Consider the following 22,954-nt stretch of genomic DNA (forward strand, 5'->3'; position numbering starts at 1 on the left):
CGATATATTAAATGATAATATTTAACTTTTACCCAATATTTTAATTTTTTTCGATAACCAATTAATAATTTATTATACATGCAGGTTCTGAGTTCAGTAAAGAAACTAGTTGATAAATACAAAGACGAGGAAATTAGTATTACAATAACTGGACACAGCTTGGGTTCAGCGCTTGCCACATTGAATGCAGCTGAAATAGTTTCGAAAGGATATAATAAGCCCACAGGATCAGATAAAGCATGCATAGTGACAGCTTTCGTGTTTGCAAGCCCTAAGGTTGGAGACAAAGGCTTCAAGACTGCATTCAATGGACTTGAAAATCTTCATCTCTTGCGCATCAGAAATATCGACGACATAGTTCCGACGTTGCCTACTAAATTTCCTTTCTTCTTCTACTTTGAAGTGGGAAAAGAGTTAACAATTGACACTACCAAGTCCACATACGTGAATGTTGATAAGGCTAAGCTAATAGAAGTTTTGCATAACTTGGAGAATTATCTCCATGGAGTTGCAGGGACAACTGACGAGAGTGGTGAATTTACGTTGATAATTAAACGTGATGTTGCACTGATGAACAAATGGTCAAATATTTTGAAGAGCGAATTTGGAGTACCACCTGAATGGTGGCATCCTATAATGAACAAAAGAATGGTTCAACAGGGCAATGGATTTTGGAAGTTGGAAAATTATGTGCCGGAGCAACCCAGGGCCTAAGATTAATGGAGATTTGTGTCACTACTTAAGGTTGCTCAAACACTAATAAAGAGACGTGGATCTGTGGCGGGAATAATTAATTGCCATTGGAGGAGTCAGCTGGAGGTTTCCTTAGCTCATTAAAGATTTGTTTAATGTCCTTTTTTGTTCATTTTTTTTTTTTCCTTAAATATATCTTTTTTATGTGAGTAATGTTTGATTTGTGATTAAATAATTTTGTGATGGAGAAAAAAATAATAAAAAGTAATTATTTTAATATAATCACAAATAATGAACTATTTACCATGAGCAACATACAGATAGTAGCTATCCACGTAAAATAAAATAAATCGTATCAAATGATTATACGACATCGTAAGCGACAACAAAGATATATAAGTGAAAGAAATTAAACATATATTATTTATTTACAATAAAATAGAAGATCACAAATTAATTATTTTTTCCATTTGTAACTTAGAATACTAATAATTTTGCTGAGAAAATCCAGACCTGGCAAACTGGTGGGCCGGGCGGATATGGGTTCAATAGTTACAGATAACGGGTAAAACGGATCTGAGTTTACGGGTAAAAATTGTTTACAGGTACGAAAATACATGACTCGTGCAAGTACGGGCCGGCCCGCAGTTCACCCCTTTATTCTACTTTTTAAAACTTTTTTTCTCCTATTTTTATTTTTAAGTTTTCCTCTCGTCTATTCTTTACTCCAAATATTTCTCTTTCATCTTCGTCTTCTTCCTCCTCCTCTCTCCAATTCTTCTTCGTCTTTTTCTCCCTCTCCACTTTTTTATATTTCTTCTTCTTCTTCTCCCTCTCCCCAATTCTTCTTCGTCTTTTTCTCCCTCTCCACTTTCTCATATTTCTTCTTCTTCTTCAGTCTTCACCCTTCAATTCTTCTTTGTCTTCTTCTTCTTCCTCTCTCCTACTTTAAAGAGATTCAAGTTTTTTCCTCTTCCATTTTTTTTCCTTTGTTCTTTGTGTCTCATTTTCCATTTTCCCTTTGTCTTTTATAAACTAAATATATTATAGATCTATAATCTCTACTGTCGCCACTGGTGAGGGTAAGCATGTGTTGGCGCCGTGGAAGGCTGCCGGCGAATGGCAACCACTTCACGGCTTGATCCATGCCTTCTCTTGTTGATATGTGGTTTATATTTGTTGGTTTGAATGTTGATTTGTGGATTGTGGTTTATTTTTATTGGTATGAATGTTGATTTGCAAGTTTTTCTTTGTTAATATTATTGATTTGTTGTTTGAGATTTAAAGATTTCTTTCTTCTTCAGTCTTCATTTCACCTTTGTTTTTTTGTTTTGTCCGGGTACCCGCGGGTATCATCCGACCCGTTCGTTATTTTTCACAAGCGGGTCGGGTACAGATAAACCTTATACAGGTAATTATTTTGGTTACCCGTACTGGGTACCCGCGGACCCACGGGTACGGATCCAAGTTTGCCGGGCCTAAATTGATATCTGGAGCGGTATCAACACACCAAAACCAATATATTATTGTCACAAGATTTTTAAATTAATAACTACCAACTACAGTCATGATAAAAGATGGATGAACATAATATTTCAATATTATTTAACATGTTTTCTAATTTTCTTTTTCATTTTAAGGGAAACACTGGGACACTTTGTTCATTCCAGAAAAAGTTACCAGGATCAACTGCAGTCTTTACCTGAACCAGTCTTCTGAAATTCTTCTTGAAATACTTCAAACCCCAAATGTTTGCCCGTGCATAGCTTGTATTGCCATTCTTATTCCTTCCCAAATCAAGATCTCTGTAGCCGAGGTATGCAGCTCTCGGAGCCTTTGAAACATAAGGTTTCATATATTCATAAAGCCTTCTGATCCAGCCGGTGTGCTTCGCTGATTCATCTTCAATACTCCATGTCACCAAATACTGGATTTTGTATAAATTTCCAATCCTGTGCGGAAATGGGATTTCCGTATCAGAAATCTCACTCATTTTTCCTCCATAAGGTGTCAAAATCAGATATGATGTCTCTTCTTCAAGAAGCCTTTTGTATAGCCCGTCCAACCCAGTTTCGGAAATCGGTTCTTCCACATAATCAGATTTCGCCTTGAAGAACCCCTTGAATTGCGTAGTTCTATCAAGCAAAACTTCTAGAGAATCATGAGTTGAGAAGCCGGCGAAATAGAGAACAGACTGAATCCAATCCATTTCAGTGCAGTTTTCACGCATTAAACCCAATTCAGGGAAACTTTCTTGCATCAAAGGTATGAGATTTTCAGCCCCACCAAGATACAAGGACACAAATGAAACTCCGACAGTCTTTGCGTCAGTAACTTCCAACACAGCATGAATGAAGAGATCTTCATTAAGCTCGTTTCCAATGGTTTGCCATTTCTGAAGAAGCCTGCTGGCTCCTTGTTCTAATGTGTATCTAACACTGAATAAAGTTAAAGTTGAGGGAACTGGAACCAGTCGAAGTCTCCAGGAGAAAATTACTCCAAAACTTGCTCCACCGCCGCCTCTAATCGCCCAGAAAAGATCTTCCCCCATCGTTTTTCGACACAGAATTTTTCCATTAACATCCACTATCTTAGCATCAATTACATTATCAGCAGCCAAACCATATTTTCTGAATATGGTACCAAATCCGCCGCCGCTGATGTGTCCTCCAACACCAACAGTAGAACAACTTCCAGCAGGGAAGCCATAGAGCTTACTTTTCTCCGCAATTTTGTAGTATAATTCTCCAAGAGTTGCTCCGGACTCCACCCACGCACTTTCATTTTCAATGTCAACGCTAATGGATCGAAGATTGAAAAGATCAATTACGAGAAAAGGAACATCAGCTTCACCAACATAAGATAGTCCCTCATAGTCATGGCCTCCACTTCGAACTCTTATTTGCAAGCCATATTCTCTCGAGCAGATTACGGCAGATTGGATATGAGACACATGAAATGGAGTTATAATAAACCTGGGAAGGTTTGGTGTTGAAGTGTTCAGGAATCTGGCGTTCCGAATGGAAGATTTCCAGACGGATGAGTAATCAGAACTATTCCGGGTGATTAAAACTTGGGAAGTTTGATTAGACTGCTCTAAATGAGATGAAAAACATTGTAAAAAGCCTTTCTCTTGACCAGAATATGAAGTTACTGAGTCAAGTGAGATGAAAAGAATAAAAATCAACAACATCGTGTATGAATTTGCGAAACCCAATTTGATTTGTGCATTATATAAATTGTTGTTCTTGATCATTGTCAATGGAGAGGATATGGAACATAATTTTGCGAGAGAAATTATAATAAGTGTTAGAAAGTGTATTATTGCTCAATAAAAAATATAGAAAGTTAGGTAGAACTCTAAAATCTGTGGGGTGGTCAAAACGACGACCTTTACGCAATATAAATAAGTGGTTGCCTTACTCTTGTAGTCTTGTGTCATTCGAAGCAAATAATAATAATGAAAACTTTCATCAAATCCATTCAAGCTCTTTACTATTTCCTATAGCCTATAGCCTATAGCCTATAGTCCACTTTCTCTTCTTCCCAAAAATCTTCACATCCTTTCACTCCTCTTCATCAATAAACAAACTATACTATTTGAAACTCTTTTTCCAACACTCAAAACAGGACGCATCCCAATATCCTCTATATTTTCAAAACAAATAATCAAACTCCACCAACTCTTTTTCAAACACTCAAAATAGGACGCATCCCAATATCCTCTATATTTTCAAAACAAATAATCATGAGTGATATTGGAGCTGTGTTTGGCCATTTATCGAGCATAGTAAAATTATGACCGAGCATAGCCGTCCTACTATTCTGCTTCTCTTATTTAATGGAAAAAACAATAGCCCGTTTGGCATATTATTTTTACCTATATTTCTAATTTTATTATCAAAATATTTATTTTATTATTTAAAACATATTAATATATTTTTTAATTACTTTTAAACTCATTAAGTTTATTAATTTTATTAAATACCCTAAAAAAAGTTTAAAATTTAATAAAAACACGCCCAGCCATCCATACTTGCTAGATTCTGATAACCACCGTCGATGGTAGTCGAAATATATTACAACGGCCTACAAAAGACCGAAAATTGGTCGTCGTTGACCGACAACAACGATCATATCTTTGACCGTCGCTGACGACCAAATCTAGACTTTTTCCACCGTCGACGGCCAGATCTGGCCAAAAAAGGTCATATCGACGCCTTACCTGTCAGATCCGACCAGTTGCATCGTAACGCCATTTTTCAACCAGATTCTAGTGGTGGTGGCTAGAATTTGGCACTGTGGGTGGGTGGGTGGGTGGGGGTGTTTTTGTCATTTTATAAAATTTTTATATATTGGAGTGTTTAGTTAAATTAGCAAACCTAGGGGGTTTTTTTATAAATTTTTTTAATTTCGCCTCGTAATACTCTCGTTCAACTACCCAATATTATTCTCAAAATCTTATCCAAAATAATAAAACAAATGACCCTGGCTTCGTTTGGTTGGATTTTGGGAATACTACTTTTAGTATTCCCCAAAAAGTTAAACAGTAAAATACCCAAAAACTCACAATATTATTCAACTTTATTCAACATTTTTTAAACCCCCTAAATTTGTTAATTCAATTAAATACCCTTAAATATTTTTAATATTTTTGTTACGGCGACTCCGGCCACCCTCCGGCGGTGGTGGCCGGCTGTCCGTATTTGAGGGTGGATTGGGGGTGTTTTTGTTAACTTTTAATATTTTATTATAAGGGTTTTTTTGTAAAAAAACAAACATAGGGGGTATTTTACAATTTGTAAATCTAAATCGTAATACCCGCTCAATTCAACTTTTTTTTTAACTTTTTTCAAAAAACTTTTCCCAAAAACACAAAATTGTGAACCAAACGGAGCCTATGATTTTTGATCCATCAAAATGAGAACCTTTTTCCTCCCAAAATTTGAGGAAAGTAATAGTAATTGAAAAGGGACAAATTGTTCCTGAAGACACTTCCACTCTCACAACTACTCAAAAGAAAGCACTTGATGAGAGTTTATAAAAAGACTCCCAAACATTATTTTCTCTTCAGCAAGCAATGTGGAAGAAATTTTTTTGCGAATTATGGGTGTGACAATTGCCAAAGAAGCGTGGGATACGTTGCAGGAAGAGTTTTAGGGATCTGAAAAGGTACTTACTATTAAACTTCAATCTTTTAGAAGAGATTTTGAAAATCTTAAAATGGAAGATAATGAGTGTCCTAAATATTACTATTCAAGAATAAAAGAATTAGTAAATCAAATGAGAGCCTATGGAGAAAATATAATTGATAAGGAAATAGTACGAAAAATACTAATAACTTGCACTGAAAAATATGATTTGGTAATTTCTGCTATTGAAGAATCTAAAGATTTTAGAAAAATTAACACCCACTGAACTAATGGGCTCTCTTGAAGCACATGAAAAAAGATTAAATAGGTGAAATAAAAATACTACAGAAAATGTGCTTCCATCTAAAACAAATATGCGGTCTCAAAAATTGAAAGAAAGTGGGAGAAAAACCATAGAAAACTTTAAAAATCAAAATCAAAATCAAGATAAACACTTTGAAAATAAAAGAAATTTTCCTCTATGTGGAATTTGCAATAGAAAAAGTCACTTGGAAAAAGATTGTTGGTTTAAAGAAAAATCACAATATAGAAACCGTAAAAAATTAGGGCATGTTGAAAAAGAGTGCCAATCTAAAAGAAATCATCAAGCTAATTTTTCTGAAGAAAAAGAAGAAAATTATCTTTTCCATGTCTCCCAAACTTTAACTAAAGAAGAAAATTGTTGGGGATTGGTTAAGACTACTTTGGTTTTGGATTACCCATTTTAACGTGCAACGGAATATTACCAAGTTGATTAAAAGATTTTCCCTTTTTTAGCACAACAAACATAAGCGCAAAAAGTAAAGAACACGGCCATATACATGGTTCGACTAAATCCACTTTTAGCCTATATCCATAAGACCTTGTCTAGATAAAAGCAATCCACTAAGTTAAAAACACATTATAACATATAGTTCAAAGCTAATCTAAGTGACAGTAAAAAGAACTCCTTGTTCAACTTTACACTTAGCACTACACTCTGAATCCTTAACGTGTAGCAACTCCTTAGAGCTTCCTCTTGTCAGGAACACACCCCAAAACAGCTTGTAAACCACCAAGCTTCAAGCATCGACACCACGCACCAGCATCAGCAGAGGAACCACATTCCAGTAGTCATCAAGTCTATGTTTGATATGGTGAGGTTTTGGCACAAAATGGAAAATGAACCTTGAACCTTAAGAGAAAGAATACTCTAAGAAATTCAGAGTAAAATGAAATAAGAGATCAAGGTTAGATTCATTTACGCAAGAAAGAGTATTATATAATGAATGATTTCTTGCTCAACACTACAGTGCCATGTCAACCAACAAGGAGTTATCCCATGTTTGTCCAAATAAGGAAAGTATTCCTTCTTTTGGTTTGGACCACAAAATAAATTGGGAAAGATAACTTTATTCCCTAGGACCACTTAAGGAAAATATGACACATGTAAAGAGGTCCTGAATATCAAGAGACAAAGATAAACATAATCTTTTTCTCTTTATCAGATATACAACTCGTGTCGGGTTGCAAAAAGTTTGAAGCAAGAGTGTAAGCACAGACCGTTGTGCACACACACTCGAGACAAAACAAGCCAAGACACATGTTTGGAAAACTATGTGCACTAAGAATTGATGTGCATACAGACAATAGATGAGACAAGCCAAATAAAAGGATTGGCAGCTAGTTGCACCACAAATATAAGTTGGACAAAAATAAATATTCTACATTCGCACACCCCTTGCAAACTTATGATTGTGTGTGTGTACAATAGTTATGTGTCCACACAAACTTATGAACAAAGAACATAATAAAAGAGATCAAGTGCAAACCTGTTTAAATCAACCATTTAAGACCTGTAGATTTGCACACACAAACATGAAAACAAAATAACCAAAGCAACACAAATGTAAACACATGGTTAGTAAATAAAACTAATAAAAAAATCAAAGCAAGATAACTAAGGAGTTTTAAAAAGTAGCAAAACAAACTCCCCCATGGAGAGATAACAGAAGATTCTAAGTTTATCCAAAAGACATAACAAAAACATAAATAAACTATAAACTCCCTCATGCTTCTTACTCCCGCTCTTTGTTCATAAGTCTTGATGACTTTCGGGGAGGGTCGAGAAGAGCGACCAACTTTTCTCTTGGTTCTGCGTTGTGAAAGGGCAGTGATGGTGACATGTGAGTCCTCCACTTGAACTTCTAGAATGGTAGTAGGGCCAGTACACATAGGAGAATCTGTTTGAGTAACTGCACCTTCAGGAGGTTCTTGTTCATCATCATCAGCACCTTTTTCTTGTTCCTCATTGCCAACCTGTTCTTCTTCCTCATCAACACCTGTTCTTCTTCAACTTGAGTCTCACGAGCAGCATTGGCATCATCAGCAAGATCAACTGGAGGAGCGAAAGGTACCACATTTTGAACAACCTTCTTTTCTTCTTTTTCAAACCAGCCTCCATTTTGTCCATCTGTGAGCAGAGAAAAATGTGAATTTCCTTCACATATTGAAGGAAAGACTCCATTGAAGTCTCCAAATCCTGCATGGCAACAAAAAGCTTGGACTACCAAGTGTTAGCCCTTGCGTGATCAGTTAAGGAAAATGGTGGCAAGCTCCTTATAGGCTATCTAAAAGACTTCTTGGTGACAATCTTTATCTTCAAAACAGGTTCCACTCCATAGGATTTAGGCTTGTAAGTGGAAATGATTTTGTAAAATAAGGAAGGAAAGCATAGAATCTGCAAAGAGTGAGTTGATTGCGCTGCGACTCTAATACTAGTGAAAATCAACTTAGCCAAGTCAATGTTTTTCCTTTGAGCAATTCCATAAAGGAGTTGTGCTCGTTCAAGTCTGATAGTCAAATTATGCATTGAAGAGGACCAATTTGTCAATGAGATTTTAAATAGCAATATGTAAAATGGTGTGAGCACACTAGGCTTAAAAACACCAGTTCCTGGCCAAATAACAACTGACCCACCAGTGATGACTTTGACAATTTTGTCTACGTCTAAGCTTTTCAAATCGAAGTTCTTTTTGCTCTTCTTCAAACCAAGAGCATCCCTTACAACATTTTTCATAAACAGGACACAATGTCCTCTAACATAAACTCTATCATCATGTTTTTTCGATTTTAAGTTAGCATTGTCAAAGCCAAAATTGGCATAAAACTCTTGGACAAGAGTTTGTAAAGGGGCAATCAACCCAGAGGCAGTTCCTAACCAGTTTCTTTCTTTTATCAAAGCATGAAATTCATCAAAGTCTTCTAGTTTAACATTTGCTTCGCTCACAATTGTCTTCTTGACAATGTGGCTTCTAAATCTATTCTCAGCAGCAGGTAAAAAAAAATGAGAAATTTTACCAAACGAAGGCTCCTCCATGATTGCTTTTCTTTTCTTTTTCGCCAACTCTGATGGAGTCAAAGACTTTGAAGGCATGCCCTTTGATGAACCTTCTTTACACAATTTCAAACCACCAATGACTGTTCTCTAAGATGTTGTCTGACCCAAAGAGGATTTTTCAAGCATCTTCTTCATTGAGGCAGGGGTAGACTCAATCTTGTGAGCATTCCGAGGTTTGGTGGTCACTGGAAATAGGGGGAGTTGAGTGATTTATTTTATCTCTTGACTTCACTCTTAAGAATTGAATCGTTTACTGGAGAGAAGGGTTTTTCGGTGGCATTGATCCGCAATCTGCTTCTTCATTGTCAGGAATCCCCTCCCAAGGATTCGTCTTTTCTTATCAAGGCCTCCATTGCTTCTTCCTTGATTCCATGTGAGAACAAAAAAAATGAAAAAAAAATTGAGAGAAGAAAATCATAAAGAACAGAGGAAAAAGTCAAGATATTAGGGTTTTAGAAAAAGAAGGCGGACTCAATGAATAAAAGGGGCAACACATTTAAGGCATCGCGATTTTGAGATGCTGGAAAAAGAGTTTTCCAAAAAAGAACTCTATCCTAAATGAGTGTACATATGCAATCTGTGTGAGCACACAACAGCCCAAAGAACATCAGAAATTTTCAAAAGACTAAACTTATTGAGCAAAAATTAAAGAGCATAACATTAAAATTATGAAATGCTTCACATGAATTTTTGAAGGTCAAGACAGTCAATTTCAAAAACAACCTAAGAGTCAAATTTTCAATCTTAAAAGCACAAAAATCATACGGAAGTTGTCAACATGTGCAATCAAAACAAACACTTCCTTAATCACACACAGGTGAGAAAATCTCCAAGAGCTTGTCTTAGTGCGTGATAGTGTCCTCAAAAGGGTAAAATGACACATTGGTCAATTTTAAATTTTTGCAAATAAGCTCTCCTTCCCTCATGCCAACTATAGTTTGCATTTTTTTTCTTATTAGCATAGTAAATAAAGATTTTTTTTCTTTCTTTGATCAAAGGGCAAATAATCTCATAAACATAACCAAAATGTAGCTTTCACACTTGCACAAAGGTAGTCCTCTTAATGGTAGATTTTTCAAAATATAAGGGTCTTTACAAGTCAGAAAATTACTCAAAAACAACTTTCACACTTCATGCAAGGTAGCTCTTTCATGATGGTGAAAGAATGGACAATCAACTCATGATGCAATAAGGTCATGTTATAGAGAAAGTCTCAATAGACACAACATACAAAGTTAGAACACAGATAAGAGAAAATAAATGACAATTAGAGTGCTAACAAGATCAAGGAATCTTGACAAACAAAAATAAAAGTAACATGTTCATGCTTTTATCGACTAAAATGAAAAACTATTCAAGTTGAATTAGTCAAATGGGTTTCCTCAAGAAAACAAAAGTATCATAGTTAAGTGCTTTGTAAATAAATCAGCCAATTGAGATTTTGTGTTCACATGAGCAAGAGCAATGATGTTCTGCTTAACTAACTCTCTAATGAAATGATGTCTTATGTCAATGTGCTTAGTCCTAGAATGCTAGACTGGATTCTTAGAGATGTTAATGGCATCCTGTTATCACAAAAAATAGTCACACAATCTTGATCAACACATAATCATCAACATTGCTTTAACCAAAAATTTGAGTGCTACAACTCTCGCAATGTACTCAGTCTCGCGCAGTGGAATAGGGAGATTGCATTTGCTTCTTGCTGTACCATGTCACAAGATTTTCCAAGATAGAAATATCATCCTGAAGTACTCTTCCTATCATCCAAACTTCCTGCCCAATTTGCACACTATATCCAACCAAAACAACTTTTAGAATCAAATGAGTACTAAAGGCCAAATTCACACATACTTGAAACATATTTCATGATTATTTTCATTGCATTCAAGTGCAACATCAAATGAGTATTTTGAAACCTAGCACAAACACCAACACTAAGACAAATATCATGTCGGCCTACAGTTAAGTAAAGAATACTTCCAATCATGCTTCGATACATCTTATGTGTCTACCTTTTACCATTTTTGTCTTTGCACAACTTTAGGGTAACATCATAGGGGTTCTGCTAGTCCTTAGCTAGCTAAGCGATAAAACAAGTCTTTTAGCTTGAAAACAAAAACAAAATAAAAGTCTATATCTAAACTATCCTAAATCACTTTCGTAGATTGTCACGGTGCAATTAGCATATGCAACAAGCTTTTAACACCCTAGGCAGCCCTAGTTGGACGAGTTGTAGTCTCGGAGGGGTTCTAGCGATGATACCCAAAACATGCAAACCTAGCCTCACCTAGACTCAAAACCAAGACTCAAAACAAAAATTTTAGGAACCATTCATTAATCGTCTCAAAAATTGTGTCAATGTGAACAAATCAAATAATCAACAACACGCAATATTAAAGAATACTCAAATTTCAATTACACTCTTGTTTTTAACTCTCTCATAATCATTCACAAACCATTCATCCAAAAACCCGGATGATTTATGCATAGCTTCCATAGGCAAAGTAAGAAAAATAAAACAAACATACAATCATACTCCATAGGCTCACTTTTCAAACCACTCTTACTAATGTAAAATCTAATCACTACCTTGGATCATTAGGTCTTTACCATGGTTGTAACGTTAGGCTAGGATAATGGTTTATGAAAGAACGGAAATGAATTTTAACAAAATGTAAGAGACTAATATTTTGATAATTTTCAGTAAATGACCATGAACAATCTCTTTCTTACTTCCCTCTCATTCACCCTCTACCATTTCACATTGATTGAACTTCTCCTTCCAACATTAGCATAAACCCTCATGTAATGTACCTCATTTCAAGTTCTTCTCCCCAGCTACTTCTTCCTATTTTTCTGTAAATTTTCTTTTTTTTTCATTTTTTTTTTAAAGGAAGATAGTAACTCATAAAAAAATTCATCTACCCCACCTTGCTTTCTACTATCATTTTTTTTCTTTTCACAACCCCCAACCTATCTCATTGCACATACTCAGGTTGTGAGTCCAAAAATATATTTATTTTCTTCTACCAAACTTCTTTTCATGAGTTTTCTTATAAGGTCACCCTAAATTAAGTCTCACAATAAGAGGGTTGGAAAATGTTTTAGGCTTCATCATCAAGGTGAGATATAGTAGGTTTACAACAAAAAAATAAGGCTTACCAAGTGTATAATAATAGGCTCAAAGGGTTAAATAGGGATAAAGTAATATAGGTTGGTGAAAGGCTCAATTGTTCCAAAGAAAATTGCCTAAATCATATCCTAAGTAATGCGGATTCTAGGATTTCGCCTCAAGTGGGTATCAAATGAGTTTTAGAGTTATGCACAATTTTCACAAAAAAACATATTGCCCATAAAAACACACATAAATCATCTCAAGTTTCCAAATATTAAACCAATCAAACCCTTCCCAAGAAAGTCTAACTAAATGCAATGTCATCCACTATCATCTTACACTACGCGAAAGTTAAGAAATCCAAGTCACAAATTCACAATCATGGTCTTATCACTGACTTATGTATGAATTCCAAAACAAAACAAAATACGTTAACTCTTTGACCCTACAACACACCTAAAACAATTCCACCAAAAGCTTTTAAAGAGATATTTGAAGCAAAAGATATTCAAAGATGTCCATTGAATGAAACTAAAATTGGCCATAAAAAAAATATTCCTTACCCCAACATTAGAGATGAACATTGTACTCAATGTACAAAGAGAACAACTCAATGCCCTTCTGTTCAAGATGAATGTGGAGATAATCGCGTGAAGACATGCAAGTTTGCCATGTACATAGTCATTGGAAATCTAGTAAAAAAAAAAAAAAAAAAAAAAAAAAAATTATGTCCTTTCTTGGCCAATTTAGTGTGCATAACAGAAATAAATGGGTGAAACAAACATAAAACATAAATCAAACTAAACCAAAGTTATCACAACTTACACATTAAATGAAAATCTAAAATAAATTCAAAACAAAACTCAAAATTAAAGTAGAGAGCTTGGGTTGCCTCCCAAGAAGCGCTTTATTAGAGTCGTAAGCTCGACTTTCAAATCCTTCAATCTGGATCATCTAGGAAAATCCAAAACTTCTATCCTTCAATCCACCATACATATAAGGCTCCAATTGTTGTTCATTACCTTCTCAAATTCAGCCTCCATAATCCTAGAGTTGACTAAACAATTTTCTAAGGGGTGAGCTAAGGTAGTTCTTCTAAGGTTTTCGCTACTTTGTCATCAAGGATGTTAATCTTAAAGCAAGTATCTAACGGGTGGACATTCATCGTGTTAAAAACATGAACTCACTGTTCGTCTTCCACCTTAAGATTAGTTTACCTTGGGTACATCTATTAAAGTCTACTTGTAGCTAGAAAAGGTCTTCCTAATATGAAAGGTATGTTCCGGTCTGCTCCATATCAAGAACTACAAAATCTACTGGAAAGATAAATTTGTCTACCTTTATTAGGACATCCTCCACCACTCCCCTAGGATATTTTATGGATCTATCCGCCAATTGAAGATGAATCGTGGTTGGCTTCACCTCTCATAAACCAAGTTTCTTGAAAATAGAAAATGGCATCAAGTTAATGCTGGCTCCTAAATCACATAAAGCTTTATCAAAATAAAAAACTACCAATTGTGCGAGGAATATTAAAACTCCCTGGATCTCTTAATTTCAGTGGTAGTTTCTTTGAAGCAACGCACTACATTCCTCAGTGAGCATGATCCTCTCATGTTCTCCTTTATGTGTAAGGATCTCCTTTAAGAACTTGCATACTCGGCGATTTGCTCTAACATATCTACAAGAAGGAATATTTATGTGTAAGCTTCTAAACATATCCATGAACTTACCAAATTGCTTGTCTAATCTTTGTTTCTGTAGTCTATGAGGATACGGAAGAGAGGCTTCATCTTTCTTCACATCTTGGGCTTTGTTCTCAAGTTCTGGTTTTGTGCCTAGGCATTGTGCTGAGGCATTATTGGTTCTGTCCAATTTCATGTCTTCAGCTTTTCTTGATTCTTTCAACTCCTTACCACTTCTCAACATGATGGCATTGAGTTGCTCCTTTGGATTCTTCTTGATATCACTCGAAAACATTCCTTGAACTCTTCTCGCTAAGATACTATGAATTTGTCCCATTTGAGTTTCAAGGTTCCTTATGGAAGCGGATTGATTTTGCAACAAGATTTCATATTTCTGAAGTTGAGCTTCATTCTTGTCAAATCTTTTACCCGATTCCTCCATAGACTTTGTAAGCACATCCTCCAAATTTAATTTCTCCTCTTCAACTTGAACACCAAGAGGTGGTTTAGGATAATTGTTGTTACTCCAAGAAAAATTTGGATGGTTTTGCCGTGTTGGAGTATATGTATTAGAGTATGGATTTTGTTGCTCTCCTTGAAAATTGTTGATATAATTTGCTTATTGAGGTGGAGCAAATGAATTCCCTACTTGACAACCTCTTGACAAATGATTCCCTGCACAAAATTCACAAGTTAGAGAATGAGTTTCAATAGCATTTACCTTTAAGGCAACTCCTAATTGCTTTTAGATGGTTGAAAGTTGAGTAGCCAATGCGGTGTAGCCATCAACTTCGTGCACTCCCGCTGCTTTCCTTGTTGAATTTCTCTCTAAAGGTCTCATGTAGTTATTGCTTGCCATCACTTCAATCAGATTATAGGCTTCCTCCGATGTTTTGTTAGTCAAGGCTCCCTCACTTGCAGCATCTATCATGGCTTGTATATTTGGCATCAACCCATTGTAAAATGTTTTCACTTGCGACTATATTGGTAACCCATGGTGAGGACACCTCCATAAGAGATCCTTATATCTCTCCCAAGCTTCATAAAGCAACTCCATATCTTGCTGAAAAAAATTTGTGATGTCACTCCTCATCTTGGCAGACTTGATCGGTGGAAAATACTTCACAAGGAACACTTGAACTAACTCATTCCAAGTAGTGATGCTTCCGGATGGTAGAGAAATTAACCAAGCCTTAGCTTTATCCCGAAGAGAGAATGGGAAAAGCCTTAACGTAATTGCATAATCAAATACCCCATTGTGTCAAAATGTATCGCATAGCTCCAGAAAATTTGCGATATGCAAATTAGGATCATCGCTAGACAACCTTGTGAATTGAATCGAATGTTGTATCATATGAATAATGTTTGGTTTTATCTCGAAGGTATTTGCTTGAATCGGTGGTCTCCTAATACTAGAAGCACATCCCTTAATTGTAGGTCTTGAGTAATCCTTAAATGCCCTTTGAACTTCTTCTCCTCCTGTATCTGCCATTGAACCTAAGTCCTCTGTATGGTCCAACACTAAAAATAAAGAAATAAAAATTAAAGCACTAAAAACAAAAACAAATAAATAAGTAATGAAAATAAGAATGAAAATAAATTACTAGCCAAATTAGCAACTAAATAGCTTGTATTGATATTGATAATATAAAAGCAATTTCTCGACAACGGCGCCAAAAACTTGTTGTAGATTTTCACAAGTGTATGAAATCGTGCAAGTAATAAAGTATAAAATTATGGATATCAAACCCAAGGGAATTAATCTTATCAATTACCTGTTAAACTATCCTATTACAATTTGATCAATCCAAATTGTATCAAGGAAAATTTAAACTAAATTAACAATTGAATTTAAAAAGAGAACTAAACAGAGAACAATTAAAATAAACTTTTGGGTTAAAATAAGATGACTAGACCTAGGGCATAGACTTCACACCAACTCTTACTCATATGTATCAATCACTTATGCTAATTTTATTAAGCTCTTCCTACAGGTCAAACTCCCTAAATTTCCAATAAATTTCTCTCAAATAATTATCGAATTAACTCCTAATTACTAACCTGAATTATCTCTAATCAGATTTAAGCAATTGAAGATCATTATGCTCTATGGAGTTTACCAAAACCTTACAAGTCACAGTAACCTATCTCTAGCGTTCGCTCAACCTATGGTTTCACTACCATAGACCAACTAAGTATCATCTCTTGATTTCAACCTAGTCCATTAGTTCATTCAATTCAAGGGCCCTTAAGAATCAAAAGCATTAGGTATAATAGTAAAACTTTAGGAAGAATTCTTAATAAAAATTAACAAGCATAAATCAATATATAATCAAGAGATTGGGCTACATCTTAGCCCTAGAGAATAAATTTAGTTCATAATAAACATGAAAGAAACAATCATCTTTATTAAAACAATCATCGTAGTTTATAAAAGGAACAACAAAAACTTCTCTATATTGTAATCAAGCTCTAGAACTTCTGTTACTTTTCTTCTCTACAGGTTTTCCTCCTCTATTCTCCCCAAAGAATCCCCAAAATAATGCTAAAGACTTCTATTATATCCACAAGGGTTAGGTTTTATTTTCCTTAATTCTATTTGGTTTAGACTCTTAACCCTATTTCCTACATAAAAATAGATGACAATTTCTTAACTGTCTGACTATCCCCCGCATTGTGCTGCATGGTAGCTATGGACAAAGTGGTGCCACGGCAAGTAATACTCTTCTTCTTCCATATTATTCTACTGTTCTTCGAGATGGTGATTTATGAGCTTGATAACGATGACATTTGGAGAAATGGAACATATGAAATGTAAACTTTGAATTAGCTTTTAAACAATAAAATTGTCTTAATCCGAGTTCTATAGCTGAAGATATTCTCAAAAGACTAAGGCATGCTCAAGCTAGAGCATAATCTAGAATCTTCCTTTACTTCAAACTTCCATAACTTCTTCAATTCAACTCCGATTCTTGATCCGTTTATTTCCACTCATCACAATTCTATTGCCGACATGATTTTCATCTAGCATAACATTTAAGCACTAGTGGCCTGAAAAACACTCAAAAACACCCGTTTCTTAAAACAATTATGAAAATATGCAACTTTACCAATTAGCCTAATTCCCAAAAATAATCCCCATAAACCACTAACTAAATATGTATTTTCAAGCTCTTATCAGGTTCTAGCATGCTTTGCATTCTCAAGGCAAAATCTTTTTAACATGTTTCTAGCATACTTTGATTGGGAAACAAACATGCCATTGTTTATTTGTTTAATTTGAAGACCAAAAACATATTCGATTCCCTACCATACTCATCTCAAACTCATTTCCATCAACTAATGAATTCGAGAGCATGTGAATGAGATGTAGAACCAAACACAATATCGTCAACGTAAATCTATGCACATATAATTTCATTGTTAGCGCTCTTAATGAAAGGGTTTTGGCAGCATACCTCGTTCTATTATGCTCAAGAAGGAAATTTCAACCTTTCATACTAGGCCAGTGGGGCTTGTTTCAAACCAAGAGAGCTTTCTTCAATCTGAATACATGATCATGTTTGTGGGGTTCTTGAAAGCCAATAGGTTGTTCAACATATACTTCTTCAGTGAACATTCCATTCAAGAAGACACTTTTGACGTCCATTTGGAATAATTTGATCTGATAGCAGGCAACAAATAGAGCAACCGGATTGACTCAAGTCGAGCAACAGGGGCAAAGGTTTCATCAAAGTTGATTCTTTCAACTTGTGTATCCTTGAGCTACAAGCTTAGCTTTGTTCTACAACATTACCAAACTCATCAGTTTTATTTTTGAAAACCATTTGGTACCTATTAGTTGATTCCCCCTAGTCTTGGTACAAGTGTCCACACATCATTTCTCGAATTGTTCCAATTCTCTTGCATCGCCTTAATCCAATTTCATCTTCCAAAGCTTGTTTGGCATTCTTTGGTTTTGCAAGAGACACATAACAAAGATGGTTAATTTCATTTTGTCTTCTCCTTCTTGTGACCATTACTTCATTTGGATCTCCAATCATGGTTGAAGGTGGATAGATTTTTGAACCCATGTTGGTGGATCTTTTCTTTTTCATTTCTCCTTTGAAGGTTTTCATCAAAAGATCAACAACTAGCTCTATCCCCTCATTTTGCAATAATGAATCAGTAAACATTCTTTGCATGGAGCAAATCCGTTGCTGTAGCACCAGTAGTAGGTGACAACACATTTGTCAAAGGTTTAGGTTCAGAGATTCAGCAGTGTTCACACCATTTGTTGTGGGCACATAAGGACACTATATGTCTTGAATTTCACATTCTTGAAAATATTCTGAAAAATCTTCTACATCACTAAATACAACATTATGGATTCTAAGACTTTTTGAACGCATGTTATATCCTAAATGCATGGCTATTAGAAGAATATCCAATAAAAACTCTTTATCACTCCTAGAATCAAACTTACGTAAATTCTCTCTATCATTCAAAATGTAACATTTGCATCCAAACACGTGAAAATATGAGAGATCAGTTTCTTACCTTTCCATAGCTCATAGGGATTTGAACAGTACCTTTTCTAAGGTAAACTCTGTTGGAAATATGACATTTCGTGTTAATGGCTTCTGCCCAAAGTCTTGCAAGAAGCTTTTGGGATTAAGCATTACCCTAGCCATCTCTTGAAGTACTCTATTTTGCCTTTCCACAACACCATTTTGTTGAGGTGTTTTTGGTGCTAAAAATTCATGAATTATGCCCTGCAATTCACAAAAATGAGCAAAATCAATTTCTCAAATTCCTTTCTATGGTCACTCCTAATTCTCACAATCTTTGTAGCTTTAGAACTCTTCTCAACAAGCAACCTTTTAACCAATTTCTAAAAAACATTGAACGAATCAGATTTCTCACACAAAAATCAACCCAAGCATACCAGAAAATCACAACAAACAACAAACACATACCTCTTACCTCCCAAACTTTCAACTTGCATATGACTCATTAAATCCATATGGAGCATTCCAAAACACATGAGGTATTGAGATTTGACAAGGTTTATGAGATATCCTGGTATGCTTACCAGTTAACATGAGACCACACACATTCCTTTTGGAAGTTCAATTTTGGTAGTCCTTTACTACTTCCTCTTGAGAGTGTTACAAGTCTTTGAAGTTCATGTTACAAGCTTCTCATGCCACAGTTAGTGGAATCTGTTTTGAACTAAAACATGCACACAGTTAGAAAGCAAGTAACAATTATCATTTGACCTTTTTCCCTCAAGGAGAGAAACACCTTCACCATTCAAGATTTGACACTTGTTCTTTGAGAATTGAACCACTAAATCTTTTCACAAATTTGACAATACTAATCAAATTAGCTTTCAAACCATCAACAAGTAAGACATCTTTCAAAACTAGAAAATCAGGAAGCACAATTGATCCTTTGCCAAGAATTTTACATTTCTTCCCATCTCCATAAGTGACATGTCCACTATCAACCGATTCAAGTTCAATCAAGAGAGATTATTACCTATCATATGCCTTGAACAACCACTGTCTAGATATCAAAGATCATTTTGAAATGCAAGGAAGGAAGTATAGACACAAAACAGCTCACATCAGCCTTAGGTTTCCAACTCTCTTGGAAAAAAACCATTGTTAGTATTATGATTACACTAGCAACAAAACTATGGTTTAAAAACTTTCTTCAAATAAGCAATGAATTTGAAGCATTTGGTTCTGATGTGACCTTTCCTGTTACAAAAATGACAAATAGGAAAGAATTTTGATACCTTTGGACCTGTCTCATAGCAAAGTTCCAGTGGCTTTCACAAACATGTTAGCACCAGGGCTGAAGCCCAAACCACATCGATCTCGAAGGATTTTCCTTGACCAAGAACTTCATCAAGGTTAAAGAACCTGTTCAACTTATCAATGATGGCCTTAGCCTTAGTCGTTCAGCTGTAAGCACAACAATTTTTTCGACAAGGCTTTCTTTTGTTTCAACAAGGAAGCATTCTCAATACCAATAGATTGCAACTTTTTCACAGCCTTTAGCTATTGGTCATACATCTTATCATATGCTTTGTTGCTCAGCATAGATTCTTCAGTGTCGTTAGAAACTTCACTCTTCTATCTTCTTGATTCACAATGAAGGCTAAAACATTCTCATCATCACTCGAATCATCATTATCACTCTCATCATGCTCACTCTCACTCAAAGTGGTAGCCATGACTTTACCTTTCTTCTTTTTCAGCGTGTTAGCACCTCAGATTGTATGTGCCCAAAATCCTCACATTCAAAACACTTGATACCTTTATTTTTCTTTCTTTATCTTTAAAAATTTCTTTATAAGGTACTAGGGTTTTGATGGTCATAAGCTTTTCCCGAAAGGTTTTTGGCCATAACCACTATTTGAGGCTTTTTCATGTTTTTCTTTAAAAACTTTGAAAAATTCTTTGTAAGTATAACACAATTTTCATCATCCAAAGAGCTTAAATCACAGTCATCAAAAGGATCAGAATCAACCTCATGTTGCAGCCAAACCTTTGCTTGGTTTCTGTTTTCCCATCGTTGTAGATTCAGCTCATAGGTTTGGAGAGAGCTAATGGTTCATCGATATCGATAGCATCCAAATCTCGATATTCTTCAATAGTGGTGACCTTTGACATAAATCTCAAGGGCAAAGACCAAAGCACTTTCTTGACAAGTTTAGCATTAGAATAGTTCTTTCCTAAAGCAAAACATTCATTAGAAATATCACACACTCTACCATAAAAATAGTTATGTCTCATCTTCTTCCATGTTCAAATTTTCAAAATCAGTGACAAGTCTTCTAAGCCTATTTGTTTCACAGTACTAGTTACCTCATTCTTGACTTAGAGTCTATCCCAAGCATCTTTAGCAAGCTCACAATTAGCTATGACTTTCATTTGGTTCACATTAACAACATTAAAAAGAGCATGAAGGGCTTTAGAGTTATAACTTGCCAAAGTTATTTCATCAGCAGTCCAGAAACAACAGGTTTGGTCTAGACACTTCATTTCAACAATAACTAGGGTTGTCCACCATTCACAATCGTGGACCAAACTCTTTCATTACTAGACTTAAGGAAGGTACACATCCTAGGTCCATGTGTAATAGTTAGGCCTTTTAACAGAGGAGGTCTATGAGCAGATCCATCTCAGTGAAAAATCTCAAGACAAAAAAAAATCAGACATATGCTAACACACAATGGAAGTGCACACACAAACAAACAGCAGATCTGAAGTAAAAAAAAATACAGAGTAGATTTCGTCCACCAGCCAGATCACTCAATGCAAACGAAAATAAGTAAAATGTAAGGATTACTGAAGTAACTTATCAGAACTTGCTCTGATACTAGTTGTTGGGAATGGTTAAAACCACTTTGGTTTTGGATTACCCTTTTTTAAAGTGCAATGAAAAAATTACCACGTTTATTAAGAGATTTCCAAATTTTAGCCAAATCAAACACGGTGCAGAAAGTAAAGAACATAGTTATATACATGATTCGGCTAAATCCACTTTTAGCCTACATCCTGGGACCTTGTCCAGATGGAAGTAATCACTATGTTAAAAACACATTACAAGATATAGTTCAAAGCTGATCTAAGTTACAGTAAAAAGAACTCCTTGTTCAACTTTACATTAGCACCACACTCTGAATCCTTAAGGTGTAGCAACTCCTTGGAGCTTCTTCTCGGTGGGAACACACCCAAAAACAACTTGGCTAATATGCACTATATGTTGGCTAATATGGCACTATATCAATCACGAGTTTATTGATTAATTGAGTCAATACATTTGGTTTTGTGTGTTTTTGTAGTTAAGCTCAACTAATAAAAATACAATTAGGTTTGTGAAAGAGAAGAATCAGGACTTGAGTCTTGTTGTATCGAATGAATTGGAGAAAATAAGTGGGAAAGAGAGAAAGACTTTGAAAAAGATTGACGAGCTTCAACTTATTTTATAATAAAGAATGTGAAAAGAAACTCCTTTTAATTTTATATAATTGTAGACCACTTGGCTTACTAATACGGCGCGACTCGTATGTTTGTCCGGTCAACCCCAATTGATTTTGTTTTCGTTTTCTTTCCATTAAAATCTAAAAACTCCTTCGTCGTTTTTGTTTTTTGTGTTTTCAGACAAACATGCCGAACACGGTTTTCATCTCTCATATTTTCAAATACATTTTCTGACAACATGGCCAACACATTTTAATTTTCATATTTTTCAATCATTTTCAATATTATCAAAAAACAGAAAACAAAACATAAAATTCATAAAATTACACACCCATGTTTTCAAATTTTGTTTAAATAACCAATGGTTATATTAACAAAGAAGACATCAAAGCCTTTAGAGTTACTTAAGTCATTAATGAAATATGGACTTCATTTTAAGCCCGTCAGTGATAACAAGTTGAACAGTCACGTTTTGATATTAATGAGTCAATACAATTCGGTGATTCTAAATCTTGCATTTCTATAAATACAGTGCTATCAAATCTTGCATTGCATATTACTCTTGTTGTTGCATCCCATTGGTCCTTAAAAAAATATAAAAGTTCGTGTTTTTTGCTTGAAGGAGGAGAAGAAAAATGAAAAGTAGATAGGAAAGGGGTTGTCCCATATTGACGAAAAGTCTAGCAAACAAAGCTTAGATTGTTTTCAAAATTTCTCTTTTCTCGTCTCTTTTATTCTCATGCTTGTACTCTACTCTTGGCTAATTTTTTAGGTTGATTTCGTCATTTTCTTGAGCTCATTTCTCACCCTGTATCCTGAAAATTATTGTATTATGTGTGTTTTTAATTGGGCGGAATTAATAAAAATATAATTAGGTTTGTGAAAGAGAAGAGACAGGACGCGAGTCTTGTCATACTGAATGAATTGGAGAAAGGGAAGTGTAAAAGAGAGAAGACTTTGAAAAAGAT

General features: G+C 35.1%; 3 protein-coding genes and 1 non-coding gene across 7 annotated transcripts in view; 2 read left to right on the forward strand and 2 right to left on the reverse strand.

Moving 5' to 3' along the window:
- LOC116142548 (phospholipase A1-IIgamma-like) overlaps nucleotides 1–935 on the forward strand; it is a 60,074-nt gene extending 59,139 nt beyond the window's left edge. For all 4 annotated transcript variants that reach the window (XM_031427985.1, XM_031427984.1, XM_031427983.1 and 1 more), the window contains exon 3: nucleotides 85–935. In XM_031427985.1, coding sequence (XP_031283845.1) covers nucleotides 85–714 — 630 coding nt within the window. In that variant the 3' untranslated portion in view covers nucleotides 715–935. The remainder of the gene's footprint in view (nucleotides 1–84) is intronic.
- A 1,273-nt stretch (nucleotides 936–2,208) lies between these two features.
- On the reverse strand, nucleotides 2,209–3,896 carry LOC116142560 (berberine bridge enzyme-like 13). Its single transcript, XM_031428001.1, has one exon. It carries the CDS (start codon nucleotides 3,884–3,886, stop codon nucleotides 2,324–2,326), a length of 1,563 nt encoding a protein of 520 aa, XP_031283861.1. The 5' UTR covers nucleotides 3,887–3,896; the 3' UTR covers nucleotides 2,209–2,323.
- A 9,983-nt stretch (nucleotides 3,897–13,879) lies between these two features.
- Nucleotides 13,880–14,449, reverse strand: LOC116142592. The gene has a single exon (XM_031428022.1). The coding sequence runs from the start codon at nucleotides 14,447–14,449 to the stop codon at nucleotides 13,880–13,882; it is 570 nt and encodes a 189-aa protein (XP_031283882.1).
- A 547-nt stretch (nucleotides 14,450–14,996) lies between these two features.
- Nucleotides 14,997–15,103, forward strand: LOC116142599. Its single transcript, XR_004130012.1, has one exon. It is a non-coding gene; the product is annotated as a small nucleolar RNA R71 (small nucleolar RNA).
- Nucleotides 15,104–22,954: the final 7,851 nt, after the last annotated feature.

The sequence above is a fragment of the Pistacia vera genome, unplaced genomic scaffold, assembly GCF_008641045.1.
Source record: "Pistacia vera cultivar Batoury unplaced genomic scaffold, PisVer_v2 Contig412, whole genome shotgun sequence".
Taxonomy (NCBI): Eukaryota; Viridiplantae; Streptophyta; class Magnoliopsida; order Sapindales; family Anacardiaceae; genus Pistacia; species Pistacia vera.